The following is a 26,341-nucleotide window of genomic DNA, read 5'->3' as shown; positions in this document are numbered from 1 at the left end:
ACTTTGGTTTGCACCCACTCCTAATACTATTTCTAATAAACATGTCTATCTGTATCAGTAAAAATGATTATGGCTCATTTAAGCTTCTAGTGAAATGTGTAGATCAATCAATAATCTTTCAAGCAGTTATATCAAGCATCACAAGTTTGCTTTAGTACAGTACCTTCCTAATCAGAGACCTAAAACAAGAACTTACAGCTTCTGCTTCTGAAGGATCATACCAAACATTGATGTATGGGTGTTGCAGGGCTTCATCCACTGAGATTCTTTTAGAAGCATCTATAACCAGCATTTTTGATAACAAATCCCTTGCTTGACTTGCTGTAAAAGTAAAATTTTCTATTTAGACCAGTTCGACACATAGTGCAATTGCACAGTATTCCAAAGCTCCTAAGGAGAGGAGACCTAGAGTAAACAAACTCCAGTTTAATATCTATGCAACCCTCACGTAATCTGGAGTTTAGGAAAGTGGTCCATTTGATGGAAGGAAAAAAAAATTTGAAGAGAATAACACAGGTGGGAAAGGGGCTGGACATGTTCCACTACACATTTTCAGCATAAAGCACCCCTTAGTAGCATAAGCTACTTATAGTATATAAGTATATAATATAGGCAGCATGAGCACCCCTTAGACATCCTTAAGTAAAATGTAACTCACCTTGCAGCATAGTCCTGTCTGGAATAGCAGTGGGTAAACACCTATTACCCCCCTCAGAGTTTATGGAGAAAAAACTGTCATGTATTGTTACTCACAAAAAATATGGTGGGTCTGCGACTCCACTGAGTAGATGACTTTTTAAACCAATGAGTTATTGCAATAACTACAGAATATGTATAATGAATATAAAACCTTTATTCTCCCTAGAGAAGGAAGATCTGCTCTGCCTACACAACTTCCAAGCCACCCTCCTCCCACTCTTCTCTAAATCATGTTGGTATCTGTCATTGAGAGGAATGTATATATTTACTTTTCTTTACAAAAGTATCTCCAGAATAGGAGCTGTTTTAGAAATGAGAAAGTGGAGATAAGCATACACCAGCACGCTCATCCACTCCCATTATATTGTAGTATTTAAATCCTTAGACAGACAATGTTAGAGTGAATAAAACTAAGATATGCTTCTGTTCAATACATCACAGTTTTAAAACTTTTTAACATATACAACACACAGAAGACAGAGCTTACCTTTAAGCTTATTATGTTCAGAGTCAGCTGGGAAAAGGACATCTGGAAAGAGTTTTTCAAAACTATATCCAGCATATTTAGGTCTATTCTCCACGTAAGTTCGGACTGTAGGCTGTAATTTCTTCATAAATTCAGGGCATGGTGTTCCTAGCTGCTCTATAACTTTATTCCATTGATCAATATCTAAGGTTATACAGCTAAGAAAAACACTGTGTCTAATTTTTGGCTAGAAAGTTATGTTAAAACCACATGAAATAACCAACAGAGACAAAACATAGAAAATTATAATAGAATATCAAGTTCACCATCATTTATTGGGACTATCTTAGAGAAAACAGTGAAACAATGAAAGACTATGATAATGTAGTCCCGGCATCATGTATTTTACTCAAAATTGTAATTAACTAGAAAAGGATATACTTCTGAGAAACAGAAAATTAAAAGGCTCACAAAACATTATTAAACAAATTTAAATGAAGGCACTGTTTAGGTACTGGAGAAGACCTTGCTTCCCAATCTGAACACATATTCACAGTATAGAAGCTACTCGTAAGATTTATCCCTGCAGATGCTTTGTCTTTCATTCCCATCTTGATACCTCAGCCCAGCTGGACTTTCCCAAGTTGGTGATCTGTCACCAACAACATGCAACACTGAGCACCAGTGGGCACACAGAGGATGGAATCTTGGCCCCCACATATCAATGACAATTTTGTCAGAGACTCAAATATAGAAGTTGAAGAGTTTCAAGGATGCATAAGGAATGTCTTAATTGAGAAGTTTACACAAGGTACAGGGGAGATTGACTTGTTCTCAATATAAGAATTTAAAACATATTACTGAATAAGAAAATATTTGGCTCAGGAATTCCTACTTGCAAATGGTTAGATAGTGGGAGAGAGCTCAGGTAAAAATTTATATGCGCTTATATATTCTCCCCAACTTTTTCTCTTCAGCTACCACCATAAACTGGATACTGGCCTACATAAACCTTTAGTCAGATGCAGGCCTCCTCTTATGTTCTTAAAACTTGACAGCAGACCTTTACATTGAGATTTTCAATCTCTACAGTGCTTTAGTATAGGCCTTGGGAAAAAAAAACAAGGTATTTAAATTGTATGGCACTGAGCTTAAATTGAGAAGCCATGTTTGCAAACCAGACGCATAAAGCTAAGCATGGTGCAGCTCATGCAATGACAGAGCTGTGTGAAAGTAAGAATGCCGTGGATCTTTTCACTGTGCCTCAAAATTTTCACCCAATCTTGATCCCAAATGGGATTCTATCAGTTACTAAACAGTTAACCTGCAGCAAAAGCGGGAAAGATTTCTGATGTGCAACCACCAGTAAAACAAGATGCCAAATTCCAATTAGATCCATTAATTTTAGCAATGATCCAGAGGTTTCAGCTCTATTCACTTGGAGCAGACCCTTTGTCTGAAGTACTGTTCACAGGACACACAGATACCACAAAGCCATTCATGGAACAGAGAGACAGAAGTGCCAGACATTTTTGAAAGCTGTTTGCAGGATCATTTCAGCATACAAAAATACAAAACTCCAGAGTGTAACTAATGAAGCAGGTTAGGAATTTTTGGTACACATTTCCTATGGAATGTAAAGAGTTAACAACTACTAACATGCTTGGGTAGTAAACAAGATTAGTAAGTTATTACATAGAAATGATCTCCAAAGCAAAAAGCAATGCATGTGAACCAGTAAAACAGCACCTAACAAAACAAAACAAATCTGTCTTAAATGTGACAACACCCAAAAGCAATGGACAGACACTGTGTTAAACTGGGAAAAGAAAAAAAGAGGAAAACAAATTAAAAAGGAGGAAGAAAAAATAAGCCTGTTTGCCCAAGTGGTATTTTGTTCATCTTACTTAGTATTAATCTCTAAAGACAGTCATACACATTAATGCTATGTTGTGGTTTTGCTTTAAATGGTATAACTGTAGAAATTTTTGCAGCTTCCTGGAAGCAAAATAATGAACTTGCAAATTGTATTTTAAAAAGGCAGTTTAAAACCAGAATATTACGAATTAGAACCACCTTAATCTGGAACTATATTGCTGCAGTATCTTTTGACCCTTTACAACTACATCCTAGGCCAAAGGTAAGGATACGATCTGTACCAGGAAATAAAACACCACCTTTGATCATTTCTCCCATGATGCACCCAACTGACCAAATGTCAACTGAAAACAAAATGCAATGATATTAACATAAAAGATAGTTATTAAAATAAAGTAAATAAAAACATCTAGACACACAAACATGAAGTGACTATAAAAAGCGTGTGTAATGAAAATGAGTGAAGGTGAATGTATGCTAACTACAGGACCAGCAGAGACTATGTCCTACTGCTAGATGCAGCCTGAATATAAATGAAGCTCTTGAATTTTTTTAAGTATATCACAAGAAAAATCCATGTTCATTTAATAAAAAAAAATTGTACAATATGCATTTTCATGACACAACATCAATAAAATGGTTAATCACTTCCTAACTAATTCAACCTGCTGCAGCAGCACAAGGATACAGTCCCTTCCTGGAAACAGGATTTTGTGGCAAACCATTTCGCCCATAATGCACCCCACAGACCATAAATCCACTATGTTTGTAGCACAAAAAGAAGGAAAAGCAAAGCAAAAGGTCATTTAAAATTAAAAGAAGCATAACATGACTGCATTCTATAAACTGCAGAGACAGCACAGGAAGAAGAGCAAGTCTTTATATTAATCAATGAAAACACTTTAAAATACACCATATATAAGGATTAGCTTTTAACTGTCTCAAATGCAAGGCAGAAAAACATCCTTTTGTTTAACACAGTGCTAGAGCAAGAGCTAGAGCATAGAGAGAGAGAGGGATACACAGGAATCAAGCAGAGTAAAGCTCTTCTCCAAGCTCTGAGGCTTGCAAAGCTACCTCTGCCAATAGACTAGATTGGAACACCAAAGGTGTTTCATGAAAGTAATTCTACTGTAGCTGTAGGAATAATTTTAGAAGTAGCAAAGTAAACCAAACTTTAAAAAAATTGTGCATCTAAACATTTAGGAGGAGAATTAATGGGTTATTACATATGAATTTAAATTTGCCATGAAGTATTTTCTACAAGTCAGATTACCATGCATCTCTCTTTCCCTTTAAATAAAAAGCAAACAGAATCAGTAAAAGATCATTTAGAATTTTAGAGGATCGGTTAATGACAATTAGTATGCTCCTATAAGATTTTCAATTAAAATTATTTGTTTAAAAATATTTCTCCTGAAATAACATCTTGTACAAAAGAAAAATTCAAAATCCTTTTTTTTTGTTGTTTTTTTTTTTGGGGGGGGATACAAAGTACACATTTTCTACAATACCTTAAAATTAATCACTCAGAAGTCATACTCAAAGATGCAAAAGTTTACTTTTCACAGGTATGCCAATTTCTTTTGTGGTTACTTTCAGAGATATTGTTAACTTTGGATGCACAAGTTTTCTTGAAATCATAATAATGAAATTGTACTATTATAAATACTTTTATGAGAACAGTTGTATACTAAAAATCACACGTAAAAGCTCTGAAGGAGCTAAACAATATCAAGCAAATAATGTTGCTTCTTTTTGAAAATATTCATTCCCCCTTATTTATAGTTCCTCTAAAATAGTATCTAAATCATATGATAGGAGATCATAGTTGTACATATTAATAGGTCAAAATTAAGGGCCTGGTTCATTTAAACAAATGTTTGAAAACATTTTGACTAGTGGTGTTTTTTCTTTAAAAATTCTTTTCAAATACTTAAAAAAGTACACATTCTTTGGCTTAGAGACCCAAAGATCAGCAGCCAAGTTTTGCATTTGGCTTTTAAAATGAAGTTATTTATGTTGGCTTTTTCATCTGCAAAACAATCTACTGCTATCAAAACCCATAATATACCCAACTCTGTCATAATTAGTTTGTGTCCAACATGATAAAAATGACACCTATAATTGCATGAAGAAGTCCGGGAAGAGAAATAGCATGAGACAATGATTTATTTTCATGCCTCAGAAGACAAATTACTTCAGAGGTGAAGAAAAACAGTAGAAACCATTCTTCTGGTCATCCTACAAAACCAAACTTACAATGTTTGGGGATGTTTTGGATTGCTGCTTTCATTAATCAAACAAAGCCTGCCTACTTATAGGTCTCTCTAACTTCTTTATTAAGCTAGATTAACTGTACACTGAGGACTGCTCCTGTATATAAATCTATAAAAGACTGAGTACAATATCATTACAGACTTGAAAATTCTTTCCAAAAACCTATTGCTTGTCAGAGTGTATTTTTTAATTAAAAACCTTGTTTGGAGAGAAGTTACTATTTTCTATAATACTAAGAGAAAAATAGCACGTGCAATGGAAGTTAAACCAGTGCACATACTAGGGAAGTTAAAAGCAGTTGCTTCAGATGGTTTAGGGTTTTCCTTGCTTTTCAAAGCTTCCTTGCTGATAATGATGCATGTAACTGCATATAAATCAAAGTATGTTAAGGTATGTGTGCATGAGCAGTTTTGGTGTCCTTCAGTTCTGAATTTCTTCAGTTTGCAAGACCTGGTTTCTTAATATAAAGTACTTAAATGTGCTTTATCTTCTTCAGTATCAAAACCTAGATGTCTATAACAGGTTTGTCTGTGATCTTTGCTAGTTTTAAAACAAGTAAAATTTCCTATGTGTATCATACAGTACAAAAAGAACAGTGCTCTGAAGTATGTATCTCAGTCATCAAAACATATTGCAATCCTCCAACATAAGTTCAGCAAGGCACTGGAATGGCATAAAGCTACCAGATGACCCTGTTCAACTAAACTGAATGCTAATGTTAATCATTAGTTAGCTGTAAATTTTTAATATTTAACTCTAAAATAAGTTAACTTGTAATTTAACTATGGGTTTCAAAGGGATAAAATAGGCACTGATGTTAAACGGTGAAAACTCTCGACAGCCTGTGGTTCTTACTGTAAGTACATCCTTGATATCTGCCTCCCCATCAGGGTAGCTCCACAGTGAGGAAACTCATCAGGCAGTGATTTAGAAGAGTAACAATTTATGCAGTAGCTTTTTAATGACATCAGTCCATACGGAAATGCAGACTGACTTCCGACTCAGCCCAGATATTCATCCTCCAGAAGTGCAAGTCTCAACTCAAGAACCATGTATTTGGCTTTGCAAAAACAAGAGAGTTTTTCATATAAAAGTAATTTTTAATTGATATTCTGCTGCACAAAACAATACAAGCTTGCTTAAGGAATAGGACTGTCACTAGCATGACTAGGTGCTCTAGAACACAATCTATTTAACTTAATTTGTAACCTAATTAACATTTTAGTGGAAAGAATGTTTCACACTTTTGTAAGTCAAAATTACTTACAGAGATAAATGTAAAACGGGCAAGCAAAATCAGAAAGCTTGTGAGTTCCATTGTAGCAATTCCTTCTGTAAGACAGCTGCATGACTCAGATTACAGTTTTAGGTTCTTTTATCTAGTCTCTCTAAAGTGGCCAATATAAAGTTTGGGGAAGAAAAGAAACTTAATATATGATTTCTACAAAACTTTAGCAGTTAAAAAGAAAAAAAAGACATTAAGCTTGGTCCACTCAACTTCTGACTTCTAAATTATGGGAAAAATAGCCAACCCTGGAGGCCATTTGAAGAACATATACTCTCTCATGCAAACTAATGATCCAAAGAGATATAAAAACCACAGCCTTGCAAAGAAAGGTCTGTTCTTATTCCTTTGATAGGGCTTTTTTCCTTGTAAACACCGATAGAGGTTACTATTCTTGGCTTTTATAAATGACAACAAAATCAACTCTCTATGTACACAGCAGCTATTGGTTACCCACAACCTGAAGTTACTTTGCCATAATGGTACGCAGTTGCCAGGCAAGTTTGCAGACTATATTAAGAACTGTGAAAAGGAGAGCAAGCCCCAGTTGTGTCAGTAACCTGAGGAGCCATGCCTCATATCACCAGGAGACAGCTAACAAAGCCTCAAGCATCACGGCATCTCATGGGCGTTTCTGGAAGACAAATCAATCAAGGGTTTAAAATACCTTGAGCAAATGGTGGTCTCTGTGAAGTGTGCCTGCCTGAGGTGGAAACACAAAGGGAGCAGAACTGACCACAATGACAGTAGATCAATGAAATGGCAGCAGAATTGAGGTCACTACAGTAGAATGTCAGGAATGACACATTACTTTTGGTTCCTAAAGAATACTAGCTGTTTCATTCAGGAGGTGCTATGTACTTTTATCATGTTTTTCCCTCAAATACTGTATCCCTTCCTTATATGATCATAGAAGATATTGAGAGAAGGGCCACAGAGTGAGTAGAAAAACTAGGGATGTATGCAAGCAGAGGGACAAAATAAACAAATTTCCTCTGAGTTCATCCAAAGACCATGGACCCCAAGGAATCTGTGATACTTCATGAAGGTACTATCTACATTCTTATCTCAAGATTTTTTTTTTCAGCAAGGACTTAGTGCAACAGGACTGAAGTAGGCTGGTTGCCACAGTAGGCAGTTTTAACTTGTCTGTTCCTCAGCAGCCTTTAAGTTACCTATGTCTTGAAAGGCTACACTGAATATAGTTATTTAAACATTAAATGTAGGACACACATTTACTGATGAATTAAAGTTTACATCCTCATCAGGAACAAAGTCAGGTCAAGGTGTATCAAGGTACGTACCACAAATTAAGAAAATATATTTCCAGTTCTTCCTGGATGAAACTTGATCTACTAGGCATGTTATTTGAATTTTTAAACAAACAAGGCCCTCAATTTCTTCTCCTATTAAATGCAAACATTTCTAATGGGTTAAGCTGAATAAACAAATTGGTGTATCCAGAATCTGCATTTTGGTCACAAGGCTAATTTATAAAATTTTTACAGCTTGAAAAAAACATTAACATGTAAAATGTGGTGTGCCAAACAAAAAATAAAGCTATGCCAAAGAAAGACTATAGTTGCTGACCGTTTTCTTTGTATCCCATCCCTAGGATGACCTCTGGTGCTCTGTAGTAACGAGTCACTACATAAGGCGTCATCATAAAACTAGTTCCTGCAGTTCTGGCCAGTCCAAAGTCAAGAATCTTCAAAGTGCAGTCTGACTTTACTACTATATTACTGGGCTTTAAATCCTTTAAAAAGAAACATCATATATGACTGCTAAGACAAGCACAAAGTACTCTGCGGTTCACATTTTTAAAAGATAATACTGCTAACATTAAACCCCACATATACAACTAGGATATTGCTTAACTGCAGCTTCTTTTCCCCTTGCATTAATTCATGTGCATTCAGCAGACTACAGATTAACTCCCTTAATGTGCCTGTAGATTTATATATCAATTAAAGAAGGAAAATACAACCAGCATTACAAGATAGGTTAGCAATGTCTGAAATAAATTGAAGTTAGTAAGAAATGTTAGCTCTGAGGAAAGGTCTAGAAACTGGTCACTGTAACAACAGTTATTACTATGACGCAGAACACAAGTAACATGACAACTGCTGAAATAATTTCACAAAATAATCATCTTGATACAAAAATTATTAAAATTATAACATGAACATAAAAAACAAAAGGTTTCTTTACTAGCTGAAGCTGCATTACCTCTTTTGAACCAATGCAGAAGTTTCTCCGAAGAGGAAGGAAATCCCCATCCTCACATAGATTTAGTTTCCTATGTAGGACTTGGTTTTATACTTATTTTGGTGACCAAACCCAAAAGGCACCATTGAAAAACTGCCAGAAATTAACACAACCATTAAATTTGAGTGGTAAATCCCCAGATACAGTTTCAGATCATCTTAAAAGTTTGGCAACTGTATTCTCTTCATCTGAACCCTAAAACCACAGTGACAACAGTGGCTTTACATCTACTTATACAAACATTACACAGGCATACTCAGTCATTATCTCAGGAGGACCTTACACACAACCGAATGTCACAAAGCAAATATTACAGAGTAACTTCAGAATAACTTTGCCATCATAAAATCATTCATAGCACACCCACTGACACAGATAAAGCCTGGATCCTTTCTGCCTACACTCTACTAAGATTAATGAGAGGAAAAACCTGGGATGCTGCACAGAAATCCAGCATTTGGGCTGCAGGCATCTGGTAAGTAGCCCTATCTTTCACTGTTTCATAAAGACTTAAAAATGGCTATCTGCAAGATACAGTAGTTTTCATTTGTACTTGTATGGCTTTCAGCAAACTCCTCAGAAAGCTAAGAAAACTGCATTAGACAGGAAACCACAAAAGAGTTTCAGAACAATAGAATTTTAATGGGTAATTAAAAGTCTTGCATACTTACATATTCACGCATTCACTTCAGACACACACTCTGCAGACAACTTTGACTTAAAAGATTATAAACACTATGAATGAATTCAAGTACTATAAGGCATTCCAGCTATTTAATATGCATGTTTCAGATTCTGCTACAATGCTATCAGCTTTAATTTTGCACACTTCTATTATTTGGAGTCTGAGTCCCAGGTGCATGCCTACAGTATTAACTATACTCATCCTCCTCAAAGCTGAAGGAATAACACTGGAAATACTAAAAGATCTTCACTTTTTAAGAGAAAAATCACTACGAGGACAAAATGCAAAAGCTTACAGAATACTGTCCATCCTTAATTTCTGAACACCATGTAGTGTCATGAAGCCTAGGAACATGATGTAATTTACAATACAGAACTGTCCATCAAAAACATGAAGGTAAGTTGACTTACACTGCATCCAAATTCATGAAGGCCCAAAACCTCTTATGTTTTAAATAAACAGTCTCAAAAGATCCTGTAAGAGTGATCAGGTTAATTATGCTGCATAAATATATCCAGAACCTATAGCAGAAGGTATCTTGCCTAACCTTAAATATGTAAAATATCAGTGGCTAAAAATCTAAAGAAATATTTGTGTGAAGGGCTTCCATAATTAGGCACCTTCATTAAGTGCTCAAAATCATACAGGATGCAGTGTTTCAGAGCCTCCATGCAAGACTAATGAGACACTGTGTCCTTCAGCAAGCCAGTGAGGCACAACTGAGGCAATGCTGATGATCCATCCTTTTCAGACTGCAAAATATAAATGAATGTGTACTTCTACACTTGCTGGAAACTCTGTCTCTGCAAAATACTTTGAAAACAGTACTGTTAATTTGCCATCATACATTAAAGCAGGTGTAAAACTACAGTCAAATCTTTACCAAAATTAAATCCTTATCTACTGATGTGGCAGCTAAGTTTGCCCCTACAACTTTGAGGTGAAATTGTCTAAAACTCTTTGATACCTGCCTTGTCTGGTGCCACCAGTTTGCTGTGAAAGAAACCACTTATTTCTAGGCAGGCAGCATCCAGTGCTGCAGGTACATACACAGATTGTTGTAATTTCACTCATTCAGCAAGCTTTCAAAAGGTTGCTGAGATGCTGAGATTATCACAGCTGTGTTAAAAGCAGAAGAACCTGGTTAAAAACCATGTGAAACTACCAACACCAAAAAAAGCTTAAAGCTTTAGAGGACACTAAAGAAGTACACTAGATTCACAGACAGAATGTTCCACAGGCAGCCACAGTAAGGTAGACTATGTTTAAGGAGTATCTAGTTTCAATAAACTAATAAGCTTTAGACATTAAGGACAGTAGTGCTGAAAGCCCAGGAGAGTGGTATAGAGAGTTACTACTGCAGCTACTATATGACCTCTTTCCAAGCATGCCCTCTTTGTCTTCTGAGGTTTTGTTTGATTTGTTCCACAGAGAAACAGGATTTTGATACTTTGCACCTTGAAGTATAAAGGCATAACAAATACAGGAGGTGAGCAATACAAACATTTTGCTTGAACATACCTATCTTTTAGCAAAGTCTGAGAAGAAGCTGTAGGCTGAAAATGTACTGTGAAGACATGCAAGTGAAATGTATCTGCCCATGTCCTTCAAAAGCATTCATGCATATATATGTTACTATTTACAAAGCAATTGTACCTATAGTCTCTTTGGAATAGCTTATCCCTGTCACATTTCAAAGACTTCACCCATCTCTACAAAGGTAGGAATTTTATCCTCAAAGCTGTTTTTTATTCCTGCCCAACTACCTGAGTAGGTAGTTCTTTTTTATAAATGTACGAATGTTTATATTTATCCATGACTCCTACAGGCTTGAGGGTCTGATTCCTGCTTTATGGGAGCACAAACTGCCCCTGAAGCAAAGTTTTAGAAGCTCCCTCCTGCCTGCGCCAAGATGCACAGAAAGAGACACTCATACGTTACATACTCGACCATGTCCATAAAATACCCAGTTTTCAAAAAAAAAAAAAGATGACCTAGGAGAACCTGCAGCATTAATCTTGCACAGCCAGGTACTGAAGAGACCAGAAAATGTCAAGCTGCATACAAAACCATTATTTCAATCCCATGGGCGCATGCATTAGGACACAAAAACCTAGATAATCTCAGTAATATACAATACCACAACTGTGGCAAGTGAAGTAACCTAACCCTGCCTATCATTCCCAGAATAACACAAGAAGCCCACTGACCTGTCTCAATGTCCACCAAGAAGCACAGGGTGCAATGCCTAGTTGCAGATTAGGCTTCTGCCTACACTTCCTTGCCTATCTTTCAAACACAGCAGTAAAGGGCAAACTGCAAGCAAGAAGGAAGCCATCACGTTCCCTCCTAGAACTCCTCACTGGAATGAGGCAGCCAATGCATACTAGAGCTAGCTGAAAAAAAGGAAGCAGTGTTTGCCCATTCAAACTGTACACTCTATTCAAGCAGTTGTCCCTGTTCCCTTGAGGGAAAAACAGAAAACTGGAATGTCATACTGCCAGACACAGCCTGCAAGCCGTAACAACACATCAGTCACAATGAGGCGGACTACTGAATTGGACAAGCATCCTATATAGTAGCTCCTGTCCTAGCACTCAGAACTGCCATTCATGATTTGCTTTACTGTGTACTTCACCCATGAGGAAGACTATGTAGCACTGCCTGAAAGCATCACATATTTAATATGCTTAATAACATCTTCTGCATAACTTCAGAAATGAAAACTTTTAAATCTCTCTAAAAGATTATAATGAAAAATCTAGCACTGCAGAAATAGAAGCTTACAATTTCCCAAAATAGCAGAGATCATATCTGAAAAGCTGTAACTAGACCATCTCAAGCAAACTTTACAGTACATATAAATATATATATGAAATGTTCAGCCTGAACAGGCCAACTTAAATTCAGAATGTCTTGACTGTATTGCAACACACACATGCCATTTAAAAGCAGTAGTCAGTTTTGCCTGAGGACAGTCCGAGTGAATGCTTTGTGACACACAGGTATATAGAATCATAGAATCATGGAATACTTAGGATTGGAAAGGACCTCAAGATCATCTAGCTCCAACCCCCCTGCCATGGGCAGGGACACCCCACACTAAACCGTATCACCCAAGGCTTCATCCAACCTGGTCTTGAACACTGCCAGGAATAGAGCATTCACAACCTCCCTGGGCAACCCATTCCAGTACCTCACCACCCTTACAGCAAAGAATTTCTTCCTTATATCCAGTCTAAACCTCTGCTGTTTAGGTTTCAACCCATTACCCCTACAGTCCCTAATGAATAGTCCCTCCCCAGCATCCCTGTAGGCCCCCTTCAAACACTGGAAGGCTGCTATGAGGTCTCCATGCAGCCTTCTCTTCTCCAGGCTGAACAGCCCCAACTTTCTCAGCCTCTCTTCATATGGGAGGTGCTCCAGTCCCCTGATCATCCTCATGGCCCTCCTCTGGACTTGTTCCAGCAGTTCCACGTCCTTTTTATGTTTGAGGACACCAGAACTGCACACAATACTCCAAGCAAGGTTTCATGAGACCAGAATAAAGGGGCAGGATCACCTCCTTTGACCTGCTGGTCATGCTGCTTTTAATGCAACCCTGGATACAGCTGGATTTGTGGGCTGCAAGTGCAGACTTAAGTTGGCTCATGTTAAGTTTTCTCATTGCCCAGCACTCCCAAGACCTTCTCCTCAGGGCTGCTCTGAATCTCCTCTCTGCCCAACCTGTAGCTCTGCCTGGGACTGCTTCCACCCAGGTGTAGGACCTTGCACTCAGCATGGTTAAACTTCATGAGGTTGGCATCAGCCCACCTCACAAGTGTGTCAAGGTCCCTCTGGATGGCATTCCTTCCTCCAGCGTATCATCCAAACCACACAGATCGGTGTCATCAGCGAACTTGCTGAGGGCGCACTCAATCTCACTGTCCATGTCACTGACAAAGATGTTGAACAAGACTGGCCCCAACACCCATCCCTGAGGGACATCGCTCTTTACTGGTCTCCAGCTGGACACTGAGCCATTGACCACAACTCTTTGAGTGCGGCCATCCAGCCAGTTCTTTATCCACCGAGTGGTCCAGCTATCAAATTGATGACACTCCAATTTAGAGACAAGGATGTCATGTGGGACAGTGTCGAACGCTTTGCACAAGTCCAGGTAGATCACGTCAACTGCTCCACCCCTGTCCATCACTTTTGTAGCCCCGTCATAGAAGGCCACCAAATTGGTCGGGCAGGATTTTCCCCTAGTGAAGCCATGCTGGCTGTCACCAAGCACCGTGTTGTTTTTCATGTGCCTTAGCATACCTTCCAAGAGAATCTGCTCCCAGATTTTGCCAGGCACAGAGGTGAGACTGACTGGTCTGTAATTCCCTGGGTCATCCATTTTCCCCTTCTTGAAAATGGGGGTTATATTTCCCTTTTTCCAGTCATCAGGAACTTCACCTGACTGCCATGATTTTTCAAATATGATGGCCAGTGGCTTTGCAACTTCATTCGCCAGCTCCTTCAGGACCCGCGGATGGATTTCATCAGGGCCCATGGACTTGTGTGCGTTCAGGTTCTTAAGATGGTCTCGAACCAGATCCTCTCCTACAGTGGGCCCAAGGTCTAGGTTTTCACAGTCCCTGCATCTGCCTTCCAAGACTCGGGTGCTGCGGTCAGAGCCTTTGCCAGTGAAGACTGAGGCAAAGAAGCCAGTCAGAACCTCAGCCTTCTCCAAGTCCTGTGTAGCCAGTTCTGAAAGTTTCCGGAGGGGGCCTACATTGTCCTTAGTCTGTTTTTTAGCCGCTACATACCTATAAAATCCTTTCCTATTATCTTTAACATCCCTTGCCAAGTTTAGCTCCAATTGGGCCTTAGCTTTCCTAACTTGGTCCCTAACTACCCTGACAACATCCTTGTATTCATCCCAGGCCACCTGTCCTTGTTTCCACCTTTTATAAGCCTCTTTTTTCTTGTGAATTTTTCTCAGCAGTTCCTTATCCATCTAAGGAGGTCTCCTGACCCTCCTGCTGCACTTCCTTCTGGTTGGGATGTCACATTCCTGAGCTTGTAGCAGGTGATCCTTGAATATTAACCAAGAGTCTTAGGCCTCCTTGCCCTCTAGGGCTATATCCTATGGAACCTTCCTAAGCAGGTTCCTGAAGAGCCCAAAGTCTTTCCACTTACAGGTCTTAATCACCATCTGTTTATCTGGAGACTTCACATATTTATTCATTATTCTGCTAGTAAAAAAAAAATGGGCAGTTCTTTCAGAAGATGGAATTTCAGGTTTGGTTACCAAAACAGTAAACGCAGAGACACTTTCAGATATTCTTTCCTGCTATGACTACTAAAATAGAGTATGATACAGAATTAGAGTAGGCAATGTAACCCGCTTCAAAAATTGTTATTTGTTCTGTACAGATTATTACCAAATCAAACACTGAAAATGTTCATTCCAGAATTACAGCAGAAATGTGATGATTTCCTTTTAGCCCTTTCTGCTATATTTTTTTCCATCTTTAAGTACTCAAGTCCAAACCAGGTGAAATGGAAATGATCCTCACTTAAGTTCACTTACTCTATGTATAATTCCAGCTGAATGAAGATGTTTGATACCACACAGCATTTGGTAAAGAAGATAGGACATTCGTTCATGGTCGAGCTCCATCTGAATCACTTGGCAAAGATTTGCATCCATGAGCTCCATCACTATGTAGCTTATGAAAAAAAAGAGTAATAATCAGGTAATACTGTCATTTTATTGCATTCTTTCCCTTGTTCATCTTTCTGTGTATTTTTAAAATTAAATCCCAGCTTTATTTCAAATCAGACTTACACATCTTGAAATTCTTCCAGGGATTTTTGTGGTGTGAACACATTCAGTAGGCCGATTATCTGTAGGAAGAGGGAAAGGAAGTATAATTGCACCACAGCAATAGCAAAGTTGCAATGTCAATGTTTCAAAACTGATACCCATTATTCTGATGAGATCCTCCTGGTACATCAAGATGCTCAGTGGCTCAACATGCCTAATATGCTGTAATAGATACTAAAGATTGTAGAAGGAGTACTTTTTCTTCACAAGTCACACAATCAAAAACCACTCTGTGCATTAACAAGGTGACACTAAAAGTTTGAAACCTAAGGAAGTTAGTCAGTTTTCCCCTGCCTCCTACTTGCAGTCTGAAGAGAGCTGGTAAGATTTTTATTGCTTATGAAGAAAAATAAAATTAAAAACTGACAGACTACATAAGAGATACAATTTTGCCATTGACACAGAAAATACACAAAATTTTCCCGAATAGCTAAGAGGCAGAATAAGTCATCTATCCCTGTTTCCTTCCCTAGAAGCCATTTTATCTTACTGAAGGGGAATTAAGAGGGAAGGCGAGGAAGACTGCACACAGCCAACTCTGAACGAGAAAATGGACAATGCCAGCCTTATGTAGTTCAACTCTAATAAATTTACCGTTTATTATTCTCTCCCCATGTGATGTGGAACAAACCTTTCTATGACCTGCTCTACTCCACAGCTTTGCAAGCATCAGACAGTTCATATTCTCACAACATAAAATCCCCAACTCATTCATGCACCAAGAAAAAAAACTGGTGCAATAGAATTATTACAGCCTTTTTCTCCTATTTGTCTAGCAGCGGACACAGAAATAAAAGCGTGCACTTATCACTCATGGCATTCTTATTTTCCAGCTGCTTGTAAAATGTAGCAATGTAACACTGACTCCCTTCCTGAGTTTGAAGGCGGTATTTAAAGACTGGGCAGGTATTAAAACTAGTCAATAATAGCTCTCCTGAAAGATCCTTCTGTACTTCTCATGGAGATACTAGGCAATGAAAAACTCTATATATAATCTACAGAGGATGTCAACCTCTGAAGGCACTTTTAAGACTTCAAAGTATAACCTTCCAGTTACTTCTTTTAACATTTAAAGCAGGACACTGCACTCACATTTTTGTGATTAACACACTTCATAAGAACAAGCTCTCTGTAGGCTCTTTTAGCGTGGGTTTGGTTCTGAAACGGTCGGCTTAACTTCTTGATTGCAACATTTCGTTCAAGGATAGCATCATAAGCTGCACTGCAATTAAAAATAACATTATTACATCTCAGTGTCAAGATCCTTTAAGCCATGCCATTTGCCATCTTTTCCAGACACCTGATATCATACCCGCAGTTAAACCAAATTTCCACTGTTACCTTTGGATAGCGCAATAGTGAAGTATGTAACACCTGAGTGATTCAAAATTTAGAAAGGTTTCACAGATTCCTAGTATTAACACATGACAATCTCCACAAAATAATGCAGGATCTCTGCTTCCTAAAATACTTCACTAAAGATATTGATATTTTGCCACTTATTGGCACTCAAGAACAGACCACCTAAAATACCAAAACAATTCAAACATAAAAAGCACATCAATTTCACATAAAATCTTCATACTGAAAGGAAGGGAGGAGAGAGGAAAAGTATGTTAAATCAAGGTCTCATGCTTTCACTTACACAGTGGCTTAATTTCCTTATGACAATGGGAGCATTAAGGTCAAGATAAAGCAAACCGAAAAAGTTAAAACAAGCTTTAGTATCTTGATGTCACTGGCTTTTACTTGTTTAAAAAAAAAAAAAAGAGTAACACTTCATTTGCAGACTAATGCCAAGACTGTCATACGATTCAGTGACACAGGCTGTTACTGAGGACAACTCCAAAATGTATTACATTCCCATGACAGGAAGGTGTTTCCTGTAAGAAGTAATACAACAGCTGACTACATGCAGACTCACGAGATATTTACCAGTTACTAACAAAGTTTCAGCAGGATAAACACTGTTTTCTTGTTTCTTATCAAGAATCGCATGCAAACCTAACAAAGAACATCTGCCAGTAAAGGATCAGCATCTACTGAATCCAACTCACTCTCTCAAAAACAAACTAACAAAATCATGTCTACATGTCATGTGGGCTTGAATTTTATTTTTTTAACATATCACTAAATTCTCTAGTACTTACTGAAGAAATCAAAAATAGAAACAACATATACTGGTAACTTTCACTGTTACCCCTACAGGGATGCTGGAGAGGGACTATTCATTAGGGACTGTAGTGACAGGACAAGGGGTAATGGGTTAAAACTTAAACAGCAGAGGTTTAGACTGGAGACACTGTGAGGGTGGTGAGGTGCTGGAATGGGTTGCCCAGGGACGTGGTGAATGCTCCATCCCTGGCAGTGTTCAAGACCAGGTTGGATGAAGCCTTGGGTGATATGGTTTAGTGTGAGGTGCCCCTGCCCATGGCAGGGGGGTTGGAACTAGATGATATTGAGGTCCTTTCCAACCCTGACTATTCTATGATTCTATGATTATTAACCCAGCTAAAACACAAAAACAAATTAAAACCCCACGTGTATCACATATGGTCTAAATGCTGATAAAGACAAGATCAAGGTAGTAAAGAGGTTATAGGGAGAAGTAAGATTAAAAGGATTACACTTTTTACTCCCTTTCTCTTCTTCAATGTTTCTTTTGCATTTTTATGCCCCTGGTCAGCTTCTTAAGAGTTACAATACACTGGAAAATCTCCAAATTCCTGTTTTACCTTGTCATGGTTTGAGCATGTTTTGAGGGTGTTTTTTGTTCAAGGTTTTTTTTTTTCCAGCCAGGTGGGAGGGGAGTCCGGGAGGAAGGAGAGTCAGGACACCTGACCCAGGCTAGTCAATGAGGTATTCCATACCATAGCACGTGATGCCCAGGATGCATACTGGGAAAGAGAAAGCTGGAGGGGAGAGCTCTGGAGAAAAATGGAGGAGGGAGCACATGGTGCTCGGCCGGGCAGGGTGGAGTGAGTTATGGGTCGGTGGCTGGTGGGGTGTTGTATTCTTTTCACTTGCTGTTTGCTGTATCATTATTATTTGTAGTAGTGAATGGCAGTAGGGGTTTTGTGTTATGCCTTAGCAATTAAACCGTTCTTATCTCAATCTGTGGGGGCTACATTCTTTAGATTCTTCTTCCTAACTCTCCGGGAGTAGGGAGACTTGATTTAAACTACGACATTTTTGGCGCCCAACGTGGGGCCCGAGGGATTGAGATAAGAACAGATCTGAGCGGATTTATGGTCTCTTGTCACAATACTGATTTATTGGCTCTTAGAGGTTTTTCTCTGGATCTCGCTGTTTCGGGATTTTACCGGGTACTTGGTGTATGGATTGGATGTGTTTGTGTTTGTGTCGGAGGCTTGTAATACGGTGGGGCTCCGGCAGCAGGGGGGGATGGACGTGGCCGTGGACTTGGACTTGTACCAGGCCGTCCCGCTGCTCTTCGCCGTCCTTGTCCTTATCCTCGTCGTCGTCTGTGTGGAGCTGCGTGAAGCCAGGAAGGAGCGGCCCCGGGAGCTGCCGGCAGCTGAGGCTGCCAGGGAGAGCGGCACGGGGAGCCAAACGGCTGTGGCAGAGCAGCGGGAGCAGGCGGGGGAGGAGCGGAGCAGGGCGGTAGCTGAGCAGGGGGATCAGGCTGTGGGGAGGGTGAGTCCTGCGGCCGTTCCCGACCCTCCGACGGCCGAGAGTGTCCCCCGGAAGTCGCCCGCCGACCCCCAGCAGGATGCAGGAGACTACGCAGCACTTCCCAGCAAGGCAGAGGAGGAACCGAGTCCTGCCGCCGTTCCGAACCCCGCAGCATCCGAGAATATTCCCCGGAAGTCACCCGCCGAGCCCCAGCAGGATACAGGAGACCAGGCAGCACTTCCCAGCAAGGCAGAGGAGGAAGATCTGGACTCGGGAGAAGAGAAGCTGATAGTGGGAGAGCTGGCAAGCAGGGCAGCTACATCAGCCCCAGTGACAAGTGCAGCAGCATCATTTGAGAGTTCTGACGGTTATGAATGGCTTTTGGGTGCCCTTGGGACCTGCCTGCTGATTGTGATGGTTTTCGGCATGGTGGCACACACACAGAGTGTGTTCCATCCACAACCATTTTGTCTGATCCCAAAAGTTAAGCAGAGTCAGGTCTGGGTCTTGTCTAAGTTTAGATAAGTACATAAGAGCACCAGTAGACTGTTCCCAAGGCTGGACAGTCATGAGTGGCAGGGCATGTGGGACAGTATGGCCTGGTATCTGATCCACTGGGCCCCTCCAGTGCTTTGGAAGCATTGGAGGTGGAAGGCAGCTGTATGGAGTCCCCAGCAGCAAGCTGTAGAACTGCTGAAGGGGACGGTGAATGATTTTGAGCCTGGTGGGCCCAGATACTTCAGGCCATCAGTCCAGAGATGCAACATAGAGATGTCTCATGATCGAGGGGTGGACTTAAGAGTGATTGTGTATTGGAAATGTGAGATCTGGGCATGACGTGAATGGTATGGAATAAGGGGTGGATAATGTCATGGTTTGAGCATGTTTTGAGGGTGTTTTTTGTTCAAGGTTTTTTTTTTCCAGCCAGGTGGGAGGGGAGTCCGGGAGGAAGGAGAGTCAGGACACCTGACCCAGGCTAGTCAATGAGGTATTCCATACCATAGCACGTGATGCCCAGGATGCATACTGGGAAAGAGAAAGCTGGAGGGGAGAGCTCTGGAGAAAAATGGAGGAGGGAGCACATGGTGCTCGGCCGGGCAGGGTGGAGTGAGTTATGGGTCGGTGGCTGGTGGGGTGTTGTATTCTTTTCACTTGCTGTTTGCTGTATCATTATTATTTGTAGTAGTGAATGGCAGTAGGGGTTTTGTGTTATGCCTTAGCAATTAAACCGTTCTTATCTCAATCCATGGGGGCTACATTCTTTAGATTCTCCTTCCTAACTCTCAGGGAGTTGGGGGACTTGGTTTAAACCACGACATACCTACATCCTTTTCTTGAACATCCAAAAAACTCAGAAGCTGCTTAAACAAACATTTACCTTTGGGACAACATCATCACACAGGGAACAGTGGCTACAAGCATCTATTGGTCTCCAATCTTATATCAATCAGACACTCTTCAGTATACAAGAGAACTCTTACTCAAAGAATTACGTTGTGAAATCATGTTTTCTTAAACTTGCATCACATATTTTACGTATTACAATGGCAGTCAGTATCACAAGTGCTCACTAATCGGTATGATTATAAAAGGAAGGGAAACTGTCCCCTAACAAACCATTTCCAGAAGTAAAAGGATTTACAAGCAGCAAATGTTATACAGAGTATTTCTGGCTTTTATTTCACTGCAAACTGCGTGTGTTGGGATTAGGATTAGTTTCTTAATCATTTTTTTTATTTTGCTCCATTAATTTGTGGGGCTCAGCACAGCTGCCTGAATGTGCACAGAAGCATATCAGGAAAGGACATAGGTCAAAAAGCAACACCAACAGCCATTACTGAGGAAAATCAGCCAACACTTACTACTGCCATTTTGCACATAAAAATTGTTTTTCACACTCCTACTCAGTAATATAAAACAGTTAAAGGACTCAGAAAATTCTGCTACAGGAACCTACAAGCACATTTACATTTCAAAGAAACCTTACCATACTATGCCTTGTGCTCCTGATCCTATTGGTTTTAAATTTTGATACCGTTTCAATACAGTGAAAGTAGAATCTCCAATTTCAACACTGTAGAAATTGTTGTCACGCTTGCTTCTGCTCATGATGGCAACTCAGCTAGATCACTTCATCCAAACTTTGCTTCTGGCCTGTAAATAAATAAAATTTGAAAAATTAAGATTTTACAACTCTATGAAATATGACAAAAGGCAAAGTTCTTTCTAACGCACAGAAGACACTTTCTCAAATAAGTTCCATATACAAAAGTAGGTTCTTTTTAATGTCTGCAGGAATGTTGTGGAATGTGTCTGAAATGTTTTATTTTTATGAATGTTCCTAAGATACTCTTCTAAAAGGGCAAAAAATAATAGAATAAGAAAAATAAATGTATGGTAGCAAAAATCTTAGATGACAACAACAGACAATTAAAAGGCAGGAAGCTACGGGTCATCCAGAGAACTCCAAGAGTTCTGCCACCCCTTCACACACACGCAGCAATGGAGCATGGCTTGGACCAGTCGCTCCCAGAACTCCCTTCCAACCTGATTGTTGCATGATTCTAATCACAAAAGTGACAAAACATTAACAGCTCTTCCAGACACTGCAATCATCAAGATGGTCCTGGTCACAGCTGGCAGGAATACGTGTAACTGATGCAGCAACACATACAGGCAATCTAGGCCAGAATGGAAAAACTGTCCTTGTCATGGATCTCACATACTAGCTCCTATGAATAAAAGTAATAATCAGGGGAAGCGAGAACAGGAGTCAGCAAAAAAGGATGTGTAGTTCAAAATCCCTTCATATTGAAAGAAAAAAAAAAAAGGAAAAAAAAGAAAAAAATAAGGAAAAAAAAAGGTAGGCAACACCTCAATGCACACATTCACAGGACAAAACAAAACCCTGCATGGTGGCTTTTACTGTATCATTTCCTGTTTCTTTGATGATAACTGTGCACTGACAATTTTCTCTTTACATCGGTTCTGGGTGTAGCTGCAAAAGATGTCTATTAGTACAAATTCCTGTTTACTATAAGACCGTGCCTCTTTCTCAACACTTTCTTCACAGATGTAATCACAAAAATTTGGAATAAAGATGCTCAACAAATACAAATTACAAAAAACCCCGACTGAATTAGGAAAGGCACAATTTGTTACAGAAGGTGTGCAATCAGCCACACAAATTTTCAAAAATCAGGAAACAAAGGTGGCAGACAACATTTCACACAACCCTACATCTGCTCATCGTCAACTGAGAAAAAGAACTATTGAGTTTACCCACTGAAACTGTATTAAGATGTGACATTGAACAATGTAAGATTAAATGGAACAGCTTAGTAGGTAGAGCTGTTTGGTATTAGCATCAAGATAATGAGAGTTTTATATTCCACTTTGGATAAATCCTCAAATACAGGAAAGATGGTTTCCCCCATCCAAGGTTTTCAGGTGAATATTAATACCTTCCCATTTAAAGGTCAGTATTTTGAGTAGCCAAACCTAAGCATTTTATTGAACTTTTGAACTTTTTTTCAATTTGGTGAACTTCATGAACAGAGCAAATATAGTTTAAGAAAAGGATCTTGAGAGACAGTATTCTCTTAGAAACAGATTTTACATGTAGATTACACATGGTATTACTATCAAGCAAAATTTCTCACCTTATGGCTTTGTCATTTGCTGCACAATATTACAAAATGTGCTTGGTACTATGTACTGGAAAACCTACATTTGCTAACTATTTTATAACTCAAACCAGTACCTTGGCATAGTCCAGCATATGTGTGTAATCTTTCTATAATAAAAATTTCACCCCTTTCTGAAGCTATCAGCTTTGCAGTCACCTAGGTATTGCCTACAGTCTAGCCTCTCTGCTCCAAAGACGAATTAAAAAAAATCCAAACCAATCCATCTGTACACTAAGTCTAAGCATCATAGTTGAAAAGCCCTACTTCTACTATTGCAGTAGATATGCTGATCCTAAAAAAAAAAGTCTGTGACAAGGTTCAGTATGCAAATTATCTCTTTCACTTTAACCACTGACTGACTGTATCATGTATAGAGAAGATACACTCTGAAGGTGTCTCCAGCCAGGAATGCTGGGGAATCTGCCCACTGGCCAGAGAGAAAGCACAAAGGGTAGTTTTGCCTATACATGAGCACTGGTGGCAAATTATTTGGCTAGTAGACAGCTTTGATCAGGACTACAACATGCAGGATGTACCAGGCCATCGTTCTCACTCATTCTAGGCTGAGTCTCCCCCTCTTCATCAATCTTTGGTTTTGCCACTTCCACTCTCTGCTGTGCATGAGGAACAGAAAGCTCACCTCTCTCAAAAAGCTGTGTCCTCACCTGCCTTTCCATACCCATGGAGAAAAGCAGGCCTACCCTAAGGAAGATATGTCTAACTATGCTTTTTCAAGCCCCAAAGTATGCAATGTTTTTGGTCCCCAAGCCTGAAATCATTTAGAGGCAAAGCTTTTCATTGCACTGCTTAAACAGAGAAAGGAAACATCTACAATATCTACTTCAACAATCAAAAAACACATTCAAAAATTCAAATATTTTATATCTATTTAAGTAGCTATAAAAAAAAATTAAAAAAATAAAGTATTCCAACATAGATTCCTAAAGCTAAATATTGTAGATACACTGTACCACAATTCAGGGCATTTTAAGAGTTACAGTTAGAAAATAATAAAAATTAAAAAACCCCAAACCATAAATCTGCTAAACTTTTCAGTCTAGAACAGGTTGCCGAGAGAAGCTGTGGCTGCCCTATCCTTGGAAGTGTTCAAAGCCAGGTTGAACAAGGCTTGGAGCAACCTGGTATGGTGGAGGTGTCTCTGCCCATGTCAGGGGAGTTGGAACTGGATGGTCTTTAAGGTCCCTTCCAACCCAAACAATTCTGTGGTTCTATCTTAATTCAACACAAGTTACAAACTTTTGCTGTCAATGGTTTAATTATTATGGGTTACTTAAAAAAGAATGAACTAAGTGATTGAGGAATGTGATTCAGGAACAGTCAGATGTAATTAAATTTGCCTCTGCCCTGCTGTAAAATTCATCAACTGATGTCAGTCATGACACTTAGAGCTTAAATCTAAAAACAAACCCCCAAAACAAACTAACTCAAACAAAACCTCAGATTAGTAAATAAATAAATAAAAAGGATAAAACCATTAACATTCTATAAAAGAATTATCAGATGATGGTTTGAAAGACTTTGCCTACTACTGGACCTTTTAAAATGTTGTTAAAGTATGCTATGCATTGCTTGAGTAACACTGAAGAGCCTACAGTGCATTGTATCTTTCTACTGGCAGTTAAAAATCTCAGCCTTCTAGTTGCCAGTGTATCTATTTACAAAATAAATCACAAGAAACTTTCAGTGAATGCTTCCCCCTTAGTCATGAAAATTCTTAAGTAATTATTCCTTTTAACAGATGTTCTTAGCAAGCTGTGGGTGTTTTGTAAGAGAACTGATCTACTTGGACCATGCCTCAAACATCTCACTGCTACCTTGACCCCATACATCACTAGCCTTTCAGTACTGTGAAGACTGAAAGTTTCTCAGACCACTACTTGGCAATATTTCCAAGTCCTAGGAAATAAACAAAGAGCAAGACTGGAGAGACAGGGTTTGCAGTGCAAAGATTGCTTCTGCAGGAACAGTTTACAGGAGGTAGTAAGTAAAAACAAACAGCCCTGCTCTGACATACTGCAAAACCAAATTACTTCTGCACTTTCAGTAAGGCACTATTTCAGGGAAGGGACTTCTTTTTGAAAAAGGAAGTTTAAAGAACTGAGAAACTTCAAGTCAAGGTGTAATGCACAAGTGAAGCAGTCAAAACACAGGAGGAAAACTCAAATACAACTGTGACTTTTTTGTACTTTAATATACATTTCCATACAGCAGCTCTGGAACACCACTCCAAATTTAATGTTTTATATTTACACACAAAACACTTTCCCCTTACCTCCAACCCTCCTGCATTTCATCTGGCCATTACAGATTCCTCAGCCAGACATCCATTTCCTCTACACCCCTTCCCTCAAAGTCTCTTATAGCTTCTACGCAGTTTTGTGCATCAACCATGAAAGTGTAAACCTCTCATTTTATAAGCAAGTTTACTTTCACTCAATTCTTTGCTCCCACTCAGCTCAGAATGAATTGTGCTCCCTGTCTCTTCACCTCTCATAAAAATATCCTCAGAAGCGCCTGGGATTGCCCAGCTCTGTAAATACAGATCCCAGAACAAAGTCAAAGACTTCATTATTTCCTTCTAATTTCCTGCTAATTTACTGGTGACTAGTCTTATGAAGTCTAGCTTCAAATATCCACACTACCGAAAGTCTCAGTCTTTAAATATTAAACTAAGTCTAAATTCAGAAACTGTCAAGACTTTCAAGATTCTCACACAATGCATGCCTGCAATATCTTTCATTAAAACATGATTCAGCTGTATCAGATAAACTCACCTGCCTGAAACTTGACGTTTAGTTCCAATTTCTAGCAATTTTGCAGAAGCACATATGGGAAGAAAGGGAGGATGCAGATCCAGATTTCTATTATTAATGAGGAAACTAATAATATATTTTTCCCATTAACTGTCAACTTCCCAGAACACTGTCAACCATCAGCAGGGGAAGAATCCCACAGAACACTTCAATTTCCTCTCCCATATCAATTACTGCGCTTTTCCTTGAAAATACCTTGCCTAAGCAAATTTCAATACAGCCTGCAACTACTCAAGGTAAGGATACTCTAAAACTGAATCCTAAAATAGCATGGTAAGGTTTGGCACATTAGTCTATTAATCATTCAGATTGCCACAAGTACTATTTACCTGAAGCAGCACAACAAAACATTGGCAATGGAAATAACACTATATCCATACAGTGAAAGTCCTCTAGGGCTCCTGCAAGGCTGTGTGTGAGTTTTAGTCTGATTCCACTAAAAGCAATCAAGAACTCAACAGTCCTGCAGCAGACATAAGATGGTCAAGAATTTCTACTCATCAATTCTTTTACACAGCCTCGTAAAGCTTAAGTTCTAAAAGCATCAACACAGACGCACTGAGCTTGTAGCTCCTTGAAAAGAAAAGCAGCATGTACCTATGAAAGTAAGTGTTATGGCTAACCTTAACTAGCATAGCAAAAACTGTTTGACACCCCATTCTACTCCTCCTCCACAAGTGAGTAATACTGACAATGAAGACTGTCTAAATTTCTTCACCCAGGTTTAAAATAAGCATATTTAAAAAAACAGTGAGTTT

At 39.2% G+C, this 26,341-nt stretch overlaps 1 protein-coding gene across 4 annotated transcripts in view; it reads right to left on the bottom strand.

The window, feature by feature from the left end:
* Positions 1-26,341, bottom strand: part of MAPK8 (mitogen-activated protein kinase 8) — a 60,275-nt gene that overhangs the window by 10,515 nt on the left and 23,419 nt on the right. For 3 of the 4 annotated variants that reach the window (XM_031053375.2, XM_031053376.2, XM_005153908.3), the window contains exons 2-9: positions 21,048-21,214; positions 16,517-16,646; positions 15,386-15,444; positions 15,128-15,266; positions 8,199-8,364; positions 3,316-3,387; positions 1,187-1,369; positions 197-321 (exon numbers count right to left, since the gene is read on the bottom strand). In XM_031053375.2, coding sequence (XP_030909235.1) covers positions 197-321; positions 1,187-1,369; positions 3,316-3,387; positions 8,199-8,364; positions 15,128-15,266; positions 15,386-15,444; positions 16,517-16,646; positions 21,048-21,169 — 996 coding nt within the window. In that variant the 5' untranslated portion in view covers positions 21,170-21,214. Of the gene's footprint in view, positions 1-196; positions 322-1,186; positions 1,370-3,315; positions 3,388-3,731; positions 3,804-8,198; positions 8,365-15,127; positions 15,267-15,385; positions 15,445-16,516; positions 16,647-21,047; positions 21,215-26,341 lie in introns of all 4 variants that reach the window. The other variant, XM_005153907.3, reaches the window with a different exon arrangement.

The sequence above is a fragment of the Melopsittacus undulatus genome, chromosome 4 (genome assembly GCF_012275295.1).
Source record: "Melopsittacus undulatus isolate bMelUnd1 chromosome 4, bMelUnd1.mat.Z, whole genome shotgun sequence".
Lineage (NCBI taxonomy): Eukaryota > Metazoa > Chordata > Aves > Psittaciformes > Psittaculidae > Melopsittacus > Melopsittacus undulatus.
This window is presented reverse-complemented; position numbering and strand designations above follow the sequence as displayed.